This window comes from Nicotiana sylvestris, chromosome 3, assembly GCF_000393655.2.
Source record: "Nicotiana sylvestris chromosome 3, ASM39365v2, whole genome shotgun sequence".
Classification (NCBI taxonomy): domain Eukaryota; kingdom Viridiplantae; phylum Streptophyta; class Magnoliopsida; order Solanales; family Solanaceae; genus Nicotiana; species Nicotiana sylvestris.
Window position 1 is genome coordinate 167,088,165 of NC_091059.1, and position 21,928 is coordinate 167,110,092.

General features: G+C 35.8%; 2 protein-coding genes across 2 annotated transcripts; both read left to right on the forward strand.

The window, feature by feature from the left end:
* The first annotated feature begins 8,051 nt into the window (after positions 1 to 8,051).
* LOC104232146 (protein NUCLEAR FUSION DEFECTIVE 4-like) lies at positions 8,052 to 14,219 on the forward strand. The gene is made up of 3 exons (XM_009785265.2): positions 8,052 to 8,528; positions 12,315 to 13,234; positions 13,330 to 14,219. Exons 1-3 carry the CDS (start codon positions 8,193 to 8,195, stop codon positions 13,826 to 13,828), a joined length of 1,755 nt encoding a protein of 584 aa, XP_009783567.1. The 5' UTR covers positions 8,052 to 8,192; the 3' UTR covers positions 13,829 to 14,219.
* Positions 14,220 to 15,234: 1,015 nt separating this feature from the next.
* LOC104232145 (uncharacterized) lies at positions 15,235 to 20,011 on the forward strand. Its single transcript, XM_009785263.2, has 2 exons — positions 15,235 to 15,431; positions 17,190 to 20,011. The coding sequence occupies exon 2, from the start codon at positions 17,340 to 17,342 to the stop codon at positions 19,752 to 19,754; it is 2,415 nt and encodes an 804-aa protein (XP_009783565.1). The 5' UTR covers positions 15,235 to 15,431; positions 17,190 to 17,339; the 3' UTR covers positions 19,755 to 20,011.
* The last annotated feature ends 1,917 nt before the right edge of the window (positions 20,012 to 21,928 follow it).

Below are 21,928 nucleotides of genomic sequence, written 5' to 3' on the forward strand. Positions count from 1 at the left end.
TGAGAGTATGCTCCGGTGCACTAGTGGTAATGAAGGCTAATCGGAAGAATAATAATATGTACCGCTATCGTGGCAGTACAGTTATTGGGACAGCGACAGTGACATCCAGTGACGACAAAGAGGCAGAAGCAACCAAGCTATGGCACATGCGCTTGGGACATGCTGGAGGAAAATCCTTGAAAACTCTATCAGATCAAGGATTGTTAAAAGGAGTAAAGGCTTGCAACTTGGAGTTTTGTGAGCATTGTGTCAAAGGGAAACAGACAAGGGTTAAATTTGGTACAGCGATCCATAATACTAAAGGCATTTTGGATTATGTACACTCTGATGTTTGGGGTCCTTCCAAAACACCTTCATTGGGTGGGAAGCACTATTTTGTAACCTTTGTTGATGATTTTTCCCGAAGAGTGTGGGTGTATACAATGAAGAGCAAAGATGAAGTGTTGGGAATTTTTCTCAAATGGAAGACGATGGTGGAGAATCAAACAGGCAAGAGGATTAAGTGTATTCGCACAGACAATGGAGGTGAATACAAAAATGACATTTCAATAAGGTCTGTGAAAATAATGGCATCGTCCGACACTTCACTGTCATGCATACACCACAACAGAATGGAGTGGCAGAACGTATGAACCGGACCTTGCTGGAGAAGGTACGGTGTATGTTGTCCAATGCTGGCTTGGGCAAAGAATTTTGGGCTGAGGAAGTTACATATGCATGTCACCTCATTAATCGCTTACCATCTGCTGTTGTTGATGGCAAGACACCATTTGAAAAATGGTATGGAAAGCCTGCTGTAGATTATGACTCTTTGCACGTGTTTGGCTCAACTGCATATTATCATGTGACAGAGTCAAAATTGGATCCAAGGGCAAAGAAGGCTATTTTTATGGGAATTACTTCTGGAGTCAAAGGATATCGCTTATGGTGTCCTATGACAAAGAAAGTAATATTCAGCAGGGATGTTACCTTTGATGAATCTGCTATGGTAAATAAGGTAACAGAAGATACCAAACAAAATGAAGGTGCTTCTAGGCAGGTGGAGTTTGAGGGAAAATTTATTTTTCCTACACAAGAAGCAGAGGAGGAAACAAATAAAGATTACCCTCTGTAAGGAGAGCCAGTAGAGGAGATTCCAACTCAAGAACCTCAACAACAACTTGAATCAATAGCAACCAGCAGTACAAAAAGAACAATAACGAAACATGTTCGTCTCATAGAGACGGTTGCTTGTGCAACCTCAATTGTAGCTGATGATGTTCCTACCACTTATAAAGACGCAGTCCAAAGTTCAGAAGAAGATAAGTGGAGGATTGCCATGAATGATGAAATACAGTCCCTTCATCAGAATCATACATGGAGATTGGCCAATCTCCCGAAGGGAAAGAAAGCAATTGGGTGCAAATGGGTATTTGCAAAGAAGGAAGGATTTCCTAACCAAGTAGATGTTCGCTACAAAGCAAGATTGGTGGCCAAAGGATATGCTCAAAAGGAGGGAATTGATTACAATGAAGTGTTTTCTCCAGTTGTAAAACATTCCTCCATTAGAATTATGTTGGCTTTGGTAGCACAATTGGATTTGGAACTAGTTCAGATGGATGTAAAAACTGCGTTTTTACATGGAAACTTGGAGGAGGAAATCTACATGACTCAGCCAGAAGGATTCAAAGTTGCTGGAAAAGAAAATATGGTGTGCAAACTTGAAAAATCGTTGTACGGATTGAAACAATCTTCTAGACAATGGTACAAGCGATTTGACGAGTTTATGTTGCGGCAAGGGTACAAGAGAAGCAAATACGATCATTGTGTGTATTTGCACAAGCTTAAAGATGGTTCCTTTGTATATCTTCTCTCATATGTTGATGATATGTTGATAACTTCCAAGAATTCAGAAGAAATTGATAAGTTGAAGATTCAACTGAAGAAGGAGTTTGAGATGAAGGATCTGGGTGAGGCAAAGAAAATTCTTGGCATGGAGATAATAAGAGATAGACGTTCAAAGAAACTCTGTTTATCTCAGAAAGAATATTTGAAAAAAGTACTACAACGTTTTGGCATAGATGAAAAGACTAAGCCAGTTAGTACTCCACTTGCTCCCCATTTTAAGTTAAGTACTACTATGTCGCCAAATGATGAAGCTGAACAGGAGTATATGTCAAGGGTACCATATGCAAATGTTGTTGGTAGCTTGATGTATGCAATGGTCTGTACGAGACCTGACATTTCACAAGCTGTTGGAGTTATTAGCAGATATATGAATAATCCAGGAAAGGAGCATTGACAAGCTGTGAAGTGGATTCTACGATATATTCACAATACTATAGATGTTGGGTTAGTTTTTGAGCAGGAAGTCAATCAGTCTGTAGTTGGATATTGTGACTCAGATTTTGCGGGTGATCTGGACAAATGAAGATCAACTACTGGTTATGTGTTTACTTTTGCAAAGGCACCAGTTAGTTGGAAGTCTACTTTACAGTCAACAGTTGCTTTGTCTACAACAGAGGCAGAATATATGGCTATTACAGAGGCTATGAAGGAAGCAATTTGGCTTCAGGGATTGCTAAAGGAGCTTGGTGTTGAACAAAAAAGTATCACAATCTTTTGTGATAGTCAAAGTGCTATTCAATTGGCGAAGAACCAAGTTTATCATGCAAGGACAAAGCACATTGATGTTCGGTATCATTTCGTACGAGAAATTATAGAAGAAGGTGGAGTCACAGTGAAGAAAATTCATACTACGGAGAATCCTGCTGATATGCTGACAAAAGTGGTGACTACGATCAAGTTTCAACATTGTTTGGATTTGATCAACATTGTTGAACACTGAAGATTGAAGATGAAGACACAACCAAAATTTGTTATTGAGAGAGAATTGAAGATGTGGAATTTTGCCAAGGTGGAGATTTGTTGAAGATGTCAAATTGTCCCACATCGGTTGGGAAGTAGAGTTGGAGGAGATTTTTCCCTATAAAAGAAGGCCTAATGTTTAGGATTTAAACGCACCTCTCATTTGCCTTCTCATCTGTTTAAGGCATTTGTATCTTCTTTCTTTAGTATTATTTCACTTGTATTTTTGGAGTGGAATAAAATATTGGTTGTGTCCGAGGAGTAGGCAAAGTTGACCGAACCTCGTAAATTCTAGTGTTCCTTTTATTGTTGTTTTATTGTCTTATTTATTATTTGGTGGTTGTCATAATTTTTGGTATAGTAGTTGTGACTTATTCACACTATATACATTTGGCTTCCGCAACAATTGGTATCAGAGCCAAGGTACTGTCTAAGTATGCTCTGTTGACAAAATAGTTTTGTTGAAACACGCTCGGCCAACTAGTCGATAATCTCTTAAAATTCTGGTTTGTGGGAAAGATATTTTACTTTTCAGTTTTCACAGTTTTCTACATGCGCCACTCATTTTTTCTCAATTAGAGTCCAAAATAATTAGATGTGACACTCCTCTATCTTATTTTATAATTAAAAAAAAATATTCTACATATTGTATTCAGCCATCAGAAAAATGGTTCATGCTTGATCTGTTAATTGGCCACGACTTCTAAACTTGTGCTGGAAAATAAATATAGTAAAAAATGGTTGCGTGAATTACCCAATGACTTAACCAAAAACCATTTTGGGCAATAAAACCAACCAAGATTGGTAGAAAGCAGTAAAATAAAGGTAATAATTCACTTTGTCCTTTCAAATAAGGGACTATACAATACATCCTTCCTACTAGTTTAGGGAATGCAAATTTACCTAACCAAGCATATATTTTTTGGCAATTGAATAAAATAATGATAAGTTCCTAAAACTTTGGATATTAAAGTAATCTTGTTTAAGAAAGAATAAAAGCGTTTTATACTATTTAATTGGATAAATAATATCACCATTGGTGTCTGTCCATTCAGCATATAAAATAAGGGGTGGGGTTGGGGGGAATTGAGGGGGCTGAGGAATGATGAAATATGTAAGCAGAAGTTGAGTTATTGGAAAAAAGAAAACAACAAGTTAACTGGAAATTGCGTGTAAGATTATACTTGATGAGATATCCGATAATGACTTTCGCTCATAATATCCGTTTTGAAAAATCTCCCACCTAATTGTTGATTTCTATTTTTTTCATGATTGTTAATTTCTACTTAGTCCACTAAATGTTGGTTGACTGTATACTTTTCTAATATTAATTTGAATTTTCTTTCTGCGCATATTGGTTAAAAAGAGTAGGTCACAATTAAGATTGGATGATCTTATGATACCTTGTTTTTGGAGATATTAACTTGAATTTGTTCACTCTTAAAAAAAAATAGCAAAAGGGAAATTCTTACCCCACTACATATCGAAATGGTCATTTCATAATTGCTACAGGATATAGTTACAATTGGAACCTTTTTTTCTTCTTTAAATATACTAAAAAAAAAAATATTTTTCAATAAATATAGACCAGATATCAACTAAAACTTTGATATTGATCAAACTAATTGGAGAAATGAAATATTTTCAAGTAGAAAAAAAAAAAAGAAATGGTCTGATATGTTGATTGACCTATAACTATTTTTAGTTTTGATGGAGCCATCTAGGATTATATGTATACGATGTCGAGCATGAATATTAACTTTGTTTTAGCACCGTAATTTTAGAGGCGGATACAGAATTTGAATTTTTTGAGTTCAATATTGTTATTTCTGAACTTCTTATATTTTTGTAATTATGGATTGAAAATATAATATTTGACGATTTCCATCCGCCACTGCCGTGATTGATATCGTTCCATCACTATCAATTTCCTTAATGTACAATGATATTTTAATTTCAATTTCCATCACTATCAATTTCCTTAATGTACAATGATATTTTAATATCTTGTCTTCACTTGCTAAAAATCTATTGGAAAATAGCAAACAGAGGTTGCATTTAAAATATCTTTGGCAAGCATAGAGGATATGAACAAATACATATCAACCAAAACCTGAATAATATTTATATATTTTAATTGTTTAAAATTCGTTCAAGTTCTTTTACGCCATTTATTATAGAAATTTTATATTACCAACTTTCATTTTTTAAAAAGAAATTCAATTTAAGAGGAATGAATACATTAAAATGACGTTTAAGAATTTAGTCAAACAACACATACAAAGTGGTATCGAGGAATACTCTCATTTCTAGAGATTTATACGGTAAATTTCTCAAATATATTTTTAACATGTTATACTTTATTACGATTGGTTAAATTCAAAACTTTAAGAAAAAATTATGATGGTCGAATCTTGAGATAAAAGAGAAGAATGTGCGTATAAATAGGAAGCAAAATCAAAATTTTCATACAAAAAGTTAAAGAGAAATATAATTCTCCACTATGATTAGATGTATAAAGCATGATTTTTTAACAAAGGCATAGGTCTAATCCAACTCGTATTGCCTACTCAGAGTCACCTCAATTTCTTATTTCCTCATTCTTGTTGTCATTTATTTTTTTAATTAATGAAGATGTGATGGTCATTATTCTTTTCATTTCTAAATTTCTCCAATCAATTTGTAGATGCCAAATCAGGGGGTGTTTGGTATAAAGGAAAATGTTTTTCGTAGAAAATATTTTTTAAGAAAATGTTTTCTTGGAAAACAAGTAGTAATTTTATTCATTTTTTGGTGTTTGGTACGCAAATTAAGAAAAATGACTTTTCAAGAGTATTCATAAATAATTTAGATATAATAAACATGAAGCCATAAACTTTCAAACCAACAACCTTCCGAATCCACAAATTTCATAAACTTTCGAACGGCTAAACTTTCAAAACCGCAGAATTTCGAACCCATAATCTTTATAATTTCTAAATCCCGTAAACTTCCAAACACATAAACTTCCGAACTCATAATTTTTGAACTTGTAAAATTTTGATCTTTTAAACCGAATAATAAAAAAATTAAAACTGAAAAATATATTTTTTCGGAGGGAGGGGGAGCAGGGCTGGGGGTGGGGGACAGTAAAACAAAAAAAATAGAAATTTAAATTACAAAAAGAAAGTAAAATTTCTTTTTTGTGGGGGGAGGGGTGAGTGGTGCAGAAAAACGAAAAAACAGAAATTTAAAATTACAAAAAAAAAGTAAAAATAATTTTTTTTTGCGGGAATGGATGAAGGGTGGTTGTGGGAGGGGATGGGGTGGGGTGGGATGGAAGGGTAGTAGGGTGGGTGGTAACGGAAAAACTAAAATTTAAAAAAAAAATGGAGAGAGGAGAGGGAGTGGGGTGGGTTGGTGAGGGTGGATGGGTGAGGAAGGTTGAGAAAGAGTTTTGGAAAATGTTTTTCCTTCTCTTGATAAGAAAAACATTTTCCTCCAATTGGAGAAAAATGAGTTTATGAAAAAAAGAAATCCAAAATATTTAAGCCAACCAAACATGGAAAAATTGAAAAATATTTTACTTCGTACCAAACACACCCCAAATTTCTTTTTCTTTTCGGGAAAATTTGATATTTTATTGGCAAAGCCACATGGTACCACGTTATGCTTGTAAACAAAAAGTCTAGAATTGGACATAATAAGAAATTGGGTGGAAAAAAAGGACATGATAAGCAATTTTTTTTTTTTTTGGGAGGGGGGGGGGGGGGCTTCTAAGTTTCAATAAAAAAGAAAGCCAAAGACTTTTTTTCCATATACAAATTGATGACATGAATTAACTGAAGCAAAAAAAAATTATAATTAAGAAAAAAAAAGGTATATCCCTTTATCTTTTTCAATTTATTCCTTTTCTCATCCTTCCACATAACCAAGCCAAGAATCTTTGGAAAAACAAATTCGATGAGGTACTGAATTCTTTTGATTTAACAATTTTCACGATTCTTTCTAATTATTCCTCCTCCTTTTTTTCTTAACTTGTGTCGTCAAATTAAGAATATTCATAGGAACACACTTGAGTTAGAAAACTCTTTAATACCCAATAATACGGTGAATATATCATAAAGCCAAGATTCATCACGAAAAGGAAATATATTTAAACTGGTGGAATATTCTCAAAAAAGCTTGCTCATATTCAATATCTCCATCAATTTACACATATTTACTATAGCTAATTAGTTAATTGATATATTAAGTTAAAACAGCAACAGCAACAGCAACAACAACCCAGTATAATCTCACTTAGTGGGGTCTGAGAGGGTAGTGTGTACGCAGACCTTACCCCTACCCTGGGGTAGAGAGGCTGTTTCCAAATAGACCATCGGCATCCTTCCCTCCAGAACTTCCCACCTTGCTCACCATCAGAACAATCCCTCTTGTATGTTAAGTTAAAAAGATATATTAATTACGTATAGGCAATTGATAATACATAAATATAATGTTATGGCGGAGCTAGCATAGAGTATATGAGTTTGGCCGAACCCAATAACTTTGGTTTAAAATTCTATATTTATCTTAAAAAATTCACTGAATATATACAAATTATTAATTTAGAACCAAATAATTTAAAAGAACTAGAATCCCGCTCTTATAACCTCTGAATTTGTTAATAAGTTTATTTATCCACGATTTGAAATTAAAAAAAAAAATCCTCAAAGTTTGGGGGGAGGGGTGGGGGAACGGGTGGCAGTTGAAGGATCCGTGATACTTTGAAGCAGCTATTAACAACTTATTATATAGTTGGAAAGAAAGAAAGAAAAACTACTTATACAAAAATCTGAGGAATTTTTTTATTTTTTTTTGAAAAGTTGTACTCCTTCCGTTTTAATTTAAGTGAACCTATTTTCTTTTTGGTCCGTTCTAAAAAGAATGATCTCTTTCTAAATTTAAAAATAATTTAGCTTAAACTTACAATTATATCCTTAATGAGAAGTTTTTATAACCATAAACTTTTTTAACTTGTTTAGGACCACAAATTCTAAAAGTTAAACACGTTCACGAATGGATTAGTATTTAATAGGGATTTAGTTCTACTCACGTTTCATATCTTTCATTGAAGTTTGGAAAAAACAAAAACAAAAAGGAGAAGGCTAGTAGCCAGCCACATACAGCAGGTTGGTGGGGTGGTGGGGTAGTAGTAGTACATTCAACATATATATCCACCTTACAATTTCCAAGAATTTAGCAGTTGTATTGTAGATCAATCATCAGACCAACTCTTTACTATTACTACTACAGTTACTGCACCATTTTCATGCATTCACTAGAATTAAAATCAGGATCAAGAATTGGCGAGTAAACTAAAGATGGTGCAATTTTCAGAGAAATTCAAGTCATTTCTAAACGATCGATGGCTAGTATTTGTGGCATCGATGTGGGTTATGTCTTGTTCTGGAATTGGGTATCTATTTGGGAGCATTTCCCCAGTGATTAAAAGTGGTATGGGCTATAACCAAAGGCAAATTGCTATGTTGGGTGTAGCCAAGGATTTGGGTGATGCTATTGGATTTCTTGCTGGTATCTTGTCTGAAATTTTGCCCATATGGGCTGTTCTATTCATTGGTGTTATTCAGAATTTTGTTGGATATGGTCTTGTTTGGCTTATTGTAGCTCACAAATTGCCTGCTTTGCCTCTCTGGGTGGTCAGTTCCACTTTTCTCTTTTTTTCCTATTATCTGTTTGCAATTTTTGGATGTGATTGTTGGTTTTGATCAAGGGAGTAACTTTCTTGATTTTTGTAGTCTTAGGTTTTACTTTTATGCTATGATCTTACAATTTAACTGTTTATATAGATTGCTAATTGGCTGTGAATCACCAGAAAGATCTCAATAAAAATGAATTGGCAATGACATCATTGCTTGGTTCCTAAAATATAGTACTGCTTTTCAATAATATTCTGATACTTTGGGTAGAGGGAATTGCAATTTCATGAATGCTAATAGAAGTTATGCCCAAAATGGACCAACTTCTTAAGAGTAGAGAAAGTAAACCCAATATTCCAAATCTTTAGCAACTTCACTTCCAATATTCTGGAGAATATTCAATCTAGTTATTCCTTTATCATAACCGATAACCAAAATGCATTTTTGAGACTCAGAAAATGAATGAGATTTTGTATTACTGGACTTCAAATGTCTGGGTTTTGACATGTTGATCAAGTTCTGATTATGAAATTGATCTCAAAGCCAAGTTCCCATGGTAATCGTTTCTGTCACTTCCAGATCTCCCCTCCTTTCTCCTCGTAGAGAATGATAATGAAAAACAAAGAAGGAAGCTAGATAGCTTTCTCCTCTTAACGTCATTTCAAATGGGTTTGATATGATACATTTTTTTAGAACTCTGATACTAAGTGTGAAAAAGGAGCTAAGCTGAGAAAGTCACTGCTGGATTTGGTAACTTGGCTTCTCAAGTGATCGTGCATCAGCTCTCCTAGTGCTTTTCTCCCAGGAATATATCATATGATATCCTGCAATTACTCTGGGGAACTTTGTGCGATCTATGGCTTTAAAAAGTAATGTCTCTTTTGTTTTGATGGAGGGATTCCTTTTCTTTTCCCCTTTCTCCAAATATATTTATGGGCGAAGCCTATAATGGCTCTGAGTTTCCCCTTTTTTTGTAGTGTTTGGACTGATAGTAGAACTTCTGTGAGTGATCTTCATTTGTCTTGCGAGATATAGCCATGATTACTGACACAACTACTTTTGATCAGTGTCTTTAGATGTTCAATTGAGATTAGAAATACTATCCAACTAACCAGACACATCAATGTAACATATATCTTTTAATCACCATTCACCAGTGGCTGGCTATGTGAACGTGTTCCTTGGTTGATGATTTACTTGAGACACTTAATTTCGATCTATGGACATATCACAGGAACCAATCATAATTATTTGGTAGATTCATTCGAAGCACTGATTTCTGTTTATCACATCCTCCAGAGGCCTAAATTTACGGTGTCCAACTGGAATGCAGCATTTGAGAACAAAATAATTAGGTAGATGAACTTTACCTCGATAAGATCACATTATTGTATCCTGTCACAGTCCTACATCTGTGGCCATAGAGAATTACGATACTGTTTGCCAATAAATAAATAAATAAATGCAAGGCAAGAAATGAGATTAACCATATTTCAAGAAAGCAACTGATTGCAGGTAAGAATGAAACTGGAAGAGTAGGAGGAAACCAGAAAAGGGATTACATGTTTTTCATGATGAGTGATTAAATAACTTGTATAAGAGTTGCGAAAGTAAATTTAGGGAATTAGCTGAATTTATATATAGTAGATCATGGATATGCTCAAGAGAGTAAAACCAATTTGGTCTAGGAAGTAGGTGTCTCAGGTGACAAGTTTGCCTGCGTGGGCTGCAAACCACGAAAATGTATTTGTTACCCAGGCTTTTTGAATTTTTGGATTGAGTGTACCGAGGGTTTACTAAATATCATTATCATAAGAAAATAACTAATCTTGTTCACTGGTCCAGCAAAAATGAACAGTGTCATCTCATTTTTTACCATTGACTTCCGTACAAGACGTATTAATGCTTAATGCGGGAGAAAATTTTTTGCATTATTATTTCTGTTGCTGCTAAGTTGAAGAATCGCAACAGCTATTACTGAAGCTATCAGTAGCTAATCAACACCTGGATATAATTTTGCACAACTTTTGTCTTGCTGAACCCTTGAATTGAATGAGCTTGGTGGTAGAAGTGGAACAAGAAGTTGGTAACAATCTAATGTTAAGCAGAGAAAGAGTAAGGAATATAAGAGGAACCCTTTCTTCTTAAAAAATAGTGGTGTCCAGGCCAGTTTCCGAGCACCTCGAATGTTTCACCGTTGTATATATCTAGTAACTCTGTCAAGTGACAACTAAGGCTTAGGTAGATGAGAAGAATTCATTTAACTTTTCTGCATCTGTTGGTTTCCGAACCATGATCTCTGATGGTTCTCCTTCCAACTCCATCGACCTCTAGGTCACTCCCTTGTGGCTTGGATGCTAAAGAATAGAAAGAGAAATCGACTCACTGATACATTGGGACAAGATGGATTACTGCTCTGCGAGTAGTCCTACACATAACAAAATAATGAAATCATAACATTTAGAGAGAAACTCCTTAGGGCGTCCAATTTGTTTCCAGCAGTCATGACATATTGTTGTTTGTTTAAAAGGGCTTGCAGTAGGCAGTTTTCTGGATGCATTTGGCATAGCATACTGGCGATCTCATAAGTTAACTTATGGTCAGTTCTAGAGAGGAAAGAAGTTAGGGTTGGATGTATTGATGTCATTTAAGCTTTGGTATGAAGCACTTTTAACTTTATTAAATTGATAGACCATAGGGGAATACAAGACACTGCTCCATAATGTTTGTGATCCTTAGACAATATGAGCTAATGCTTAATAGATGAAGCTAGGGAAGGAATCAACTTTAGACCAAAGTAACAGCCACTTGAAAGTTGAAAGTAGAAAATTAACGCTGTGGAAATGGAACTATATACCCTGAAATCTAGACTTATAACAAAAAGAAAGAGGAAAGCAGTAATAGCATATTGAAGACAGATAAATTTCTTAAAAGCTAGTAACTTTGGTATGTGGAGTCGATTGTTCCGAGAAATGAAGAATAAGAGATATAGGCCAGTATGATTCCTATATGGGTCTGGAGGTATGTGGTATCAGTTTTGTGATTGGGGATGTGATGCTTCGTAATGACATCAAAGGGAAGTTTGATGAAGTGGCTGTAGTAATACTGGATATAAAATATTTGCTACATAATAATTGTCATCTACTGCCAAAAAAGACCACTAGTAAGCAAGCTTGCTGAAATGAGGACATTAAGATAGACATGTGATGAAATAGAAAAGAAAGCAATAACAAGCTAATGAATGGAAGAAATGGTGAAGATGAACCTAGCTAGAGAAGATAAAACAAACTGAGACGGTCTTAACACACTTTAAAGACACTGAACAATGCACCTATGAAAAAGAGTTATGCTTAACTAACAGGGAGAAGAGGTGAAGAAGACTATGACGAGGAATAACATGGAACAAGCGAGAAAGGCTTGGCGCTGAACGTGAACTGAGGAGAATAAAATGCTAGCAGTCCCAGTAATAGGGTAATGCAGATGTCACCTATTTGTGAATGGCTTTTTCCTGTAAATTACTTGATTTTTAAAGCTAAGATATGCTTAAATATGATTTTCTTACACTAAAACAATCAAAACATGTTCAATGTAAACTAAAGGTTGGGTTCCCCTTCATCCTGGTTGTATTCGCACTCTCTCTCTCTCTCTCTCTCTCTCTCTCTATCTATCTCACTCTCTCTCTCTCTCTCTCTCTCTCTCATAATGTAACTGCTTTCTTTTTGTAATAGTTAATTAACTGGGGATTATTGTATAAGTTAATTAACTGGGGATTTTTCTGTTTTGCAGCTTTGCGTTTTGATATTTATCGGAACTAATGGTGAGACATACTTCAATACAGGAGCCTTAGTTTCCTGTGTTCAGAATTTTCCTAAAAACCGTGGTCCAATAGTGGGGATACTTAAAGGATTTGCTGGGCTAAGTGGTGCAATTTTGACACAAGTTTATGCTATGTTCAATTTTCCCGATCAAGCCTCCCTTGTTTTCATGGTTGCTGTTGGGCCATCAATTGTAATTACTGCTGTGATGTTCTTGGTTAGACCTGTAGGTGGTCACAAACAAGTTAGACCTTCGGATCATTCGAGCTTCCTATTTACCTACAGCATTTGTGTTATCCTTGCATCTTATCTGTTGGCAGTTTTGCTTCTACAGGATTTAAGCAGTTTAAATGAGAATGTGATAACCTTATTGACAATCGTCTTACTTATTTTAATAGTGCTTCCAGTTATCATTCCTGTTTTATTGGTTTTCTTCTCTGGACCAAGACCGGTTTTAGAGGAGAGCCTTCTTCCTGAACCAGAGAAACAAGAATCCTCTAGAATGGGGAGTTTCATTCTCAGTGAGGTGGAAGATGAAAAGTCTACTGACGTAGACACACTCCCACCATCGGAAAGACAAAAGAGAATTGCGCACTTGCAAGCTAAACTATTCCAAGCAGCAGCAGACGGAGCAGTCAGAGTCAAGCGGAGAAAAGGTCCACGCAGAGGGGAGGATTTCACTTTATCTCAGGCTCTAGTGAAGGCAGACTTTTGGCTTATTTTTATCTCCCTAGTTCTAGCATCTGGTTCTGGTTTGACGGTGATTGATAATCTGGGTCAGATGTCTCAGTCATTAGGCTATGCCAACACCCATATATTTGTTTCAATGATTAGCATTTGGAACTTTCTTGGCCGTATTGCTGGTGGATACTTCTCTGAGAATATAGTAAAGTATGTTTCCAAGTTCCCAAGCACTAATACAGCTCTTGCTTTAATTGAAGCATTTTTTTTTCTGATGTTTTAACTTGTTTTAAAATGATTATCAGACACTATGCATACCCAAGACCAGTGGCAATGGCTGTAGTTCAAGTTGTTATGGCATTTGCTCTGTTCTTCTATGCTATGGGTTGGCCTGGTTCAATATATGTAGTCTCTGTGGTGATAGGACTCTGCTATGGAGCACACTGGGCAATTGTACCAGCTGCAGTCTCGGAACTTTTTGGATTGAAAAGCTTCGGTGCATTGTATAACTTCCTTACATTGGCTAGTCCGGCCGGCTCTCTGATCTTTTCTGGTGTTATTGCTAGTGGTATATATGACTATCAGGCAAAGCAGCAACATGAACATCGGGTTCAAGGTTCAGGACTGGGGCTAGGAGTGCCTCTCATTAAGGATGACTATCTTACTTGTTATGGTTCCATATGTTATTCACTCACAATGGGCATCATGTCAGGACTCTGTATCATTGCATTTATCTTGAGTTTGATTGTTGTGCATCGAACGAAGAGGGTTTATGCACAAATCTATGGCAAGCCTCAAGCTTGAAAGATATTCAGCCAAAGATACTCTGCAGTCTATAGCATTCAAAAATATCCTGATTCCTTGGCAGATTGCTCAGGTGTTTTCAAGAAAGGAGAAGCAGCACACATTTAATCTGCTCTCGCGGCTCAGAAACCGAAGCATTTGTCATGTCTCTTTGTTCATAAACTATGGTACAGTGTTCTCGACAAACACAATATTTAGATTGCCAGTGAAACATATTATTCTCAGACTTGTAATTCAGTCTATGAAGGGTTTGAAACATAAGTGTGTTCATAATATGGGAGGTTGTTTTTGTTTTGCTGGAGATGCCAGTCATTTGTAATTCTTGATCATATCATGATCATTATTTGTAGTACATTATTAAATTTTGAAGAAATGGAGAATGCTTTTGTTCCTTCTCTTCCTTATCAAGTCTTGTCTGATTCTTTCATTTCTCAGTGAATGTAAAGAGATAATAGCTTTTCACATTCAGCAGTGTAGGAGGTTTTGCAAAAAGACAATAGTTTGTCGGTCTGGTGATCACACAGACTGGAAAGGATCAGATAAAGACAACAAGTTGTAACTGATAGTTTCAATCCAAGTTTTGTTTTTTAGGCAGTATCTGACTGAAAATTCTGTCTAATCATGAATGACTATACACATGATTACAGAGAACACTGGTTTTCACTCTGATACAATGTTTCTTAAAGCTTAGGTTAATCATAATTCAGACAGAGTTCATGTTTTCTGCAGCATTGCATTCTAAGACCTTAAACCTGTAGTGCAAAAGCATTTAAATAACACAACCCTTTTCTGCAATAGCAAACAATGGCTAAATCATACATCAGTCAATAAACTTTTCACCAGATTCTTAATCCAAGACCTAACTTAGTGCTAACTGTTGAAAAAGTAAAGGGAAATGAAAACATAAGGACTTCATTCTTGGAATTTCTTTTTTTTTTTTTGGGAAGGGGTGTTGGGGGGGGGGGGGGAGCAAAATGAAAAATCTTCAATACTAAAATCTTTGCCATATTTACTTACTCTCTTTCTTTTAGTAAGAAATTTATAATACTAAGTTTACTAAATCTGAAATAAAATTTTACAAATTAAGATGAAGTTTTATATGAATTCCTGCTATATATTCAATGAAGCATAATTATAGTCAGGTAAAGCAAAACTTTTTCAGAAAATATGTTATGATTCAAAAAAAAGAAGAAAATATAAGAAGGAAAATTACAATTAATGTATGTAGACCAAAATTAATTTAATTAAATTATTTTCCAGATTATCAAAATTTGGATAATTTTACTATGGTTAAAAATTAACCATGGTAAGGGTTTAACCTCTGCTAACCCCCCTCCCCCCAACCAAAACATCAAAATAAATAGACCAGGCCAAACCTGAAAATATTACTTTAAAATTCAGGAAAACAAAGCCTTTTTCCCTATTTTTTTTTCTTTTTTCGAAATAATGGTAATTACCAGCCAAAATTCCAAATTCCTCTAGGGTTTGTCGAAATTCAGACTGATCAACGTTTCTGTATAGCTAGAAGCGGAAAAAGATATTTTTGGGTGGAAAATCAACAGCGACTCACTCTATACGTTTCACCATTGCTGCAATTTTATAGGTATACTATTTTTTATCCAATGCCTCAGCGTTGTTTTTATGCATGGTTACATTCCTATTGCTATAACTGTTTTCTGCATTTGCTTTTGTTAGGCAGATGCTTTCTGCATTGCTTTATATATAAACATGTCATGTATGTGTGTTTATATGTGTGTGTGTGCGCGCGCATATGTATAACCTTTTTTTTTGTTTAATCAATGTTGCTTATAGTTGAGTTTGGAGTTATAGGTATTTAGTTAGGCGTTACTGAATTCATGTTGATTAAAGGCTTTAGAATCTTTGTACAGATACCTATAATTAATGCATTTCTGGTCTATTTTGAGTAGAGCACAATTCTGGTTTTTGAAGGTTGGATTTGTGAGATTCTGTTCTAAATTTTGTGGTGAATGTTTATAGAAAGAAGAAAAAAGTTCCATTTTTGAAGTGTCTGATCTGAAATTCTTTAACTTCCATAAAAAGAAGTAGATTTCAGAGCTATTCTTTTTGAATTGGTATCTGTTACTTATCAGTTAGAATGATTTAAGAATGAAGATTTAGGATGTCTGTTCGAGCTATTGAATTTTACTTTAATTTCGGAGGAATTAATTAATACAGAGAACTCATATAGCCAACCCTCACTAGTTTGGATTGGGCATCCTTTTGGTCCTGAAAAATGGATCACAAGAGAAATCGGTATAAATTAACCTTTTGTACAAATGGTACTTCGAGCTTGGAACGAGCATGAAGAGAAGCATCTGTGTTTTCATAGTATATCCGGTTAATATTTATGTGCTGAGAGAAACTTGAATGATGTCGAAAATTGCTCTTCATGCTATTGTAATTTAGGTTTTCAAAAGGTCGGTAATTCAGTTAGTTGGTTTCCTATTGATATGCAATTTCGGGTTCAAAAGGTCGGTAATTCAGTTTGTCGGTTTCCTATGGCTGTTTGGCCTGTCTCTTCAATGCCTTTTTAGATTTCGGCATATGATAGGAGAGTAAGTTCAAAAGGGAAGATGCATTTATCATGTGGCTGGAACGAGTGTCCTGATCTTGTCGTTATTATGTTCCGTTGTAGCGATAGTGTTATTTTTCAACTTCTCTATGAGTCTGGTTTTGTTTTTGGTTTCCTAAACATTTCATTATCTGGTGTGAAGTTCCATTCTCCTTTTCCATCAAACAAAAAGGTTGTTGAGGAGTATCTGAACTAGAAACATATAAAACTCATAGACAAAAGCCACGCCGCATTTCTGTCAATTCTTACTTTCGTTTGTCCAGAGTCTTTTACATTTGTCAAATTGATGAAAAATATTTGGTGTTTTTGTGGAAATAAGAAAATGGAGCTTCTCATTAAACATGGTTAGATTTGGAAGGAGAGATGCAATCATTTCATTAGTTGGAACAGTAGCATTGTTAGATTTAGAAAGGTCTAATGCAGTTATTTCAATAGATGGACCGGTATAATGATAGACACTATTGTAAGTTTCCTTCTGTTATAACAACACATTTGTCTTATTATTATTTAGGTTTAGTTTCCGTAAAGTTCAGAATTTTTCATGGGTTCTTGTTTGTGCTTTTCTGCTGTTCGTGGAAACAGGATAGTGCATTAAATTCATGATATCCAAAAAAAATTCTCAAACCTATCATTTCACACTTAACTCGGCTTGCCTTTCTCTTTCTAAGTCGTTATTACTTCGCATTACTAGTAACCTTTTTTCATATTATTTCGTCTTTCAAGTTTGTGGTTTCTCTGACTTGCATATTTGTACTGTTTGTATTCTAGGGTTCGAAGAGTCATAGACAGTTCTTCTCCATAGTGCATGTGAATAAACTTCACGCAATAACCAGGTCATTGGGTGTTGCTACAATTGCCGGTTGAACTGAGGGAGACAATTAAAGTTGGCCTACTTGCAGTTGCCAAAGTTGTAGGCAAATGGAATGTAATAAAGATGAAGCTGTTAAGGCCAAAGAAATTGCTGAGCGGAAATTAACTGAGAAGGACATTGCTGGAGCTCAAAAATTTGCTTTGAAGGCTCGAAATCTGTTTCCAGACCTTGACGGTCTTTCTCAGTTCCTGGAGGTTGTCAATGTTTATGTTGCTTATGAGAAGAAGATTAACGGCGAAGTGGATTTCTACGGGATCCTTTCCGTAGATCCGTCAGCTGATGATGAAACAATAAGGAAACATTACAGACGGCTAGCTCTAGCTCTTCACCCTGATAAAAATCAATCTGTTGGGGCAGATGGTGCGTTTAAGATTTTATCTGAAGCGTGGAGTTTGTTGTCTGATAGAACCAAAAAAATGGTGTATGATTATAAGCGAGGTATGAGGAATGTTTCCATGGGGAATTCATCCATGCAAGGCAATCAGCACGGATTTCATAATTTCCCCATGAACCCAGCAAGTGCAAGAAACTCAACTAATGCTAATGTCCAGCCAACCCCGGTGGCTCCACAGCCATCAAAACGAGAGACATTCTGGACATCTTGCAATCGATGCCAGATACGGTATGAATATTTAAAGCTTTACCTAAACAAAAGTCTTATGTGCCCAAACTGTCACCAGCCTTTTTTGGCAGGAGAGGTTAGTGCTCCCGTGAACAATCAAGCTTCCTCTTTTCCCTGGTCTTCCAGTCAGCAGCAGCAGCGTACAAGCAATCGTGCTGCTAACGGCTCTTCTGCTTCAGGTGTGAAGCTCCCTACAGCTTTAAATTCAGGACAAACAGGATATTCTGGTTTTGGCGCAACAGTTAGAGCAGACATTCAGCAGGATCCAGTTTTAAAGACAAGAGGTGCAAATGGTGTGCAGTCCAAAACCACTACAGTTATGCAAGCTGCACAGCGCGGCCGGCCAGCTGGTGAGAACTTGAAGAGAGCTCATGCAGAAGCAGCTTCCGTGAAAACTGATGTAGGTTTTGTTCCTGATTCGACTTCCAGTTTTTCAAAAGTTGATAGGGTAATAAAAAAGAGACGCATGGCTGAGTTGAAGTCAAATTGTCAAAGAAAAGGAAAGGTGAATGAAATGGCTGGAAAAGTTGGATCTAGCAGCCAACGAAACATACATGGAAATGAGAATGGGGTTTTGAGAGCAGAGAGGGTCGCCGTTGCGGGAAGTAACAAGCCTAGGAGTTCAAGGGAGTTGTCCAATTCAGAAATTCGCAATATGCTGGTGAAAAAGGCAAGGATGGAGATCAGCAAGAAGCTTAAAGAATGGAGCACAGCTACTGCGTCTAAAACTTCATATAAGGAAGAAAAAGAAGTGGAAAAGAAGAAGCAAGCTCCTAAAGTTATCACAAATGACATGAGAAAGGATAAAACTGCTAATGATGCGGTGGTGGATTCCAAAATAGCGTGCGAGCAGAAAAGGTCTTCTGTCCTTATTGCAGCTGTTGATTTAGAACCAGAAGTTATGTCGATGACTGTTCCTGACCCTGACTTCCATAATTTTGACAAGGATAGAACGGAAAAATCTTTCGATGATTATCAAGTTTGGGCTGCTTATGACGATGATGATGGCATGCCGCGCTATTATGCTCTGATTCATAATGTGATATCTAAAAAGCCATTTAAAGTGCAATTCAGCTGGTTGAACTCCAAAAACAACTCTGAATTCGGCCCAATTAATTGGATTGATTCTGGATTCCTCAAGACCAGTGGAGATTTCAGGATAGGCAAGCATGAAATCAGTAAGACGCTCAATTCGTTCTCCCACAAGGTCAAGTGGGTGAAAGGAGCCAGAGGTGTTATCCAAATTTATCCGAGAAAGGGGGATGTTTGGGCTGTGTACAGGCATTGGTCTCCTAAATGGAATGAGCTAACTCCGGATGATGTGATACACACCTATGATATGGTGGAAGTGCTTGGAGACTACACAGAGAAGGAAGGTGTCACAGTTGCTCCATTAGTCAAAGTAGCTGGCTTCAAGTCAGTATTCCGTCAGCATTTGGACCCCAAGTATATTCGGCATATTCCCAGGGAAGAGATGTTTCGCTTCTCTCATCAGGTCCCTTCATACTTGCTTACAGGCCAAGAAGCTCCAAATGTTCCCACTGGATGCTGGGAGTTGGATCCTGCAGCCCTGCCGTTAGAACTTCTTAAAGTCATGACAGAAGCTGAAATAGAGGCAGAGAGAAAAGCTGCAGATCCTTCAAACTTAGAAAGAACATGTAGTGAAAGCAAAGAGGAGGAGAAATCCTATGTGGTTGGCAACAGCAATGTGATAAAGGGCGAAGAGACGACCAGAGATTCGAAGTATGATGTCAAAAAACCCATCTTGACATATTCAAGAAAGAAGAAGGTGAAGAAGGCGGAAGCAAGCAACATTGACGCCAAGAGAGAAACAAGCTAGGTTGCCGCTGCTGACTCTAGCCTATAATCAAGTAATGTTGGTGCTTTCGGTATTTTGATTGCCGATGATAGAGTAGTGTAGATGAAGAAGACAATGAATCCGGCACCCAAGTGAATATTTGATTTTAATTTTATGTGCTTCTATAGGTTTACCATTCAAGAGAGAGCTATAGTGTAAAAACAAAAAACTTGAATCATACCTGTATATTTCAAGTTTTTTAAAGTAACTTTTGGACAATGAATTTTCTCAACCATCTTATATAAGTTTATAATTGCTTTCCTTTTCAGTTTCTTTTTGTAGTTTTGATGGCTACTTGGTGCTGTCCTTGTCAAGGTGCACTACTGATATTACAACTCATTTTCAGCATATGAAGTGTTCAAATCATTTCTGGTTTACTGCTTGTACATAACATAGTCTATATGATTTCTCTTCTGAAACGGAGGACTAGAGCGGCGCATAGGATGTGGTGCTGTTTATAGTAGCAGACTTGCGCATGCAAAGCCAATTTGGTTTTATGTTGAAAGATTTCTTTGTTTTTTACCTTAGATTTTCTTGCAGCTTGTTTGGGTTGTTGTTACCTGTCGTTTCATAATGTATCGTATTGTATTGTTTGATGAATACAATGTTTGGATAGATTGTATCGTTTGTCGTCGTTTCATGATATCATGCACCAACAATATGAAGAATAAACTTGCAATATTACTAAGAAAAAAATAGGATACGGAGTAGAATTATTATATAAAAGAGTAGGGTAAAGGATATCATATGATTATTTAATACTCCCTCTGGTTCACAATAAGTGGCCAATTTACTTTTTCATTTTGGTTCAAAATAAGTGTCCAGTTAGGTGCTCAAGAATAAGTTCAAGTTGTTTTTATTCTTTTACACTTATATGCATATCCCTAAAAAGTTTTCCCACTCCTCACTATAACTGTGTGACCAATATTTACTAAGGGTAGTTTAGTCATACTAGGTATTTTTGTATAGGATTTAGCATTTTCTAAATGGGCGTGCTAAAAGGAAACTTGTCACTTATTGTGAACCAGAGGGAGTAATAAGAAAGGCCAAGATGAGAGAAAAAAAACAAGGTAACGACGCCACCACACCAAATCTGTTCCATAAAGTAGCACTTTTCGTCGTTACGTAACGACAAATTTAACGATACGATACAATAAAATTTAAGCAACAATCAAAACAAACAATATATTCAAAGTAACAATACGACACAATACAATGGGCAACAACCATCCAAACAAGATGTTAGTTGCTGGTTCTTACATTCCTCCATTTGCATGGAGCCAATTGCACCACCATTCAGCGTTCAGGGGAGGAAAATCTCTTTATTTAGACTTGATTAATATAAAATAAAAGTGGCATTTCAACTCAGGAGCGGATTTATAGGTTTAATTATGGGCACGTGAACCCATGGTCTCTCCGTAAAATTAGATATTTTATGTACATATTTTATGAAATTAATATAATATTAACTGTTGGCACACATATTTAAATAAGATTGAATGGTCCACTTGGTTTGATGTTGAGTTATTGCCCAAGAGGTATAGGGATCAAATCCCACTAGATATATTTTTTGCTCCTTTTCTTAGTAGTGCACCCATGTACTAGAAATCCTAGACCTCTAACTCCATAAAAATAATCAGTAATAATATGGGAGTTGTCTTCACCAACGACTAACTTATTTAGTTGTTCCAAAGTATTCTCTGTTTTAAGACATTTAACAAAGATAAGCAATTGGTGAATCATTTAATTCAGAAAGAAATCCAATTACTATCATATTAATGACTCTTTTTACATTAAAACTATGTGTGTACATATTGCGCTAAACAAACGTTGAAGCTATCAATTTATTGTATTAGTACCTTTACTTATTGGTACTGTTGTAAAATTAATATTTTACCACACAAAAGGAAAAAAATATCAATGACAATAGGGACAAAATTAATGAGGAACATGAAAGACAAAAATTTAATACCTTTCGCTTCGTCTTCTTATATTAATCGCCATCTTAGTATCAGTTAATTAACTGAAGAAGAGTTGAAGGTGTTTCGCTGTATTTTTAGCTTTCTTAACGGTTAAGACACACTAAGTTATATATGCGTATATATAACTTAGCGCAGAAAAGAAGGAATATCCAAAAATGAAAGTTGAAGGCATTT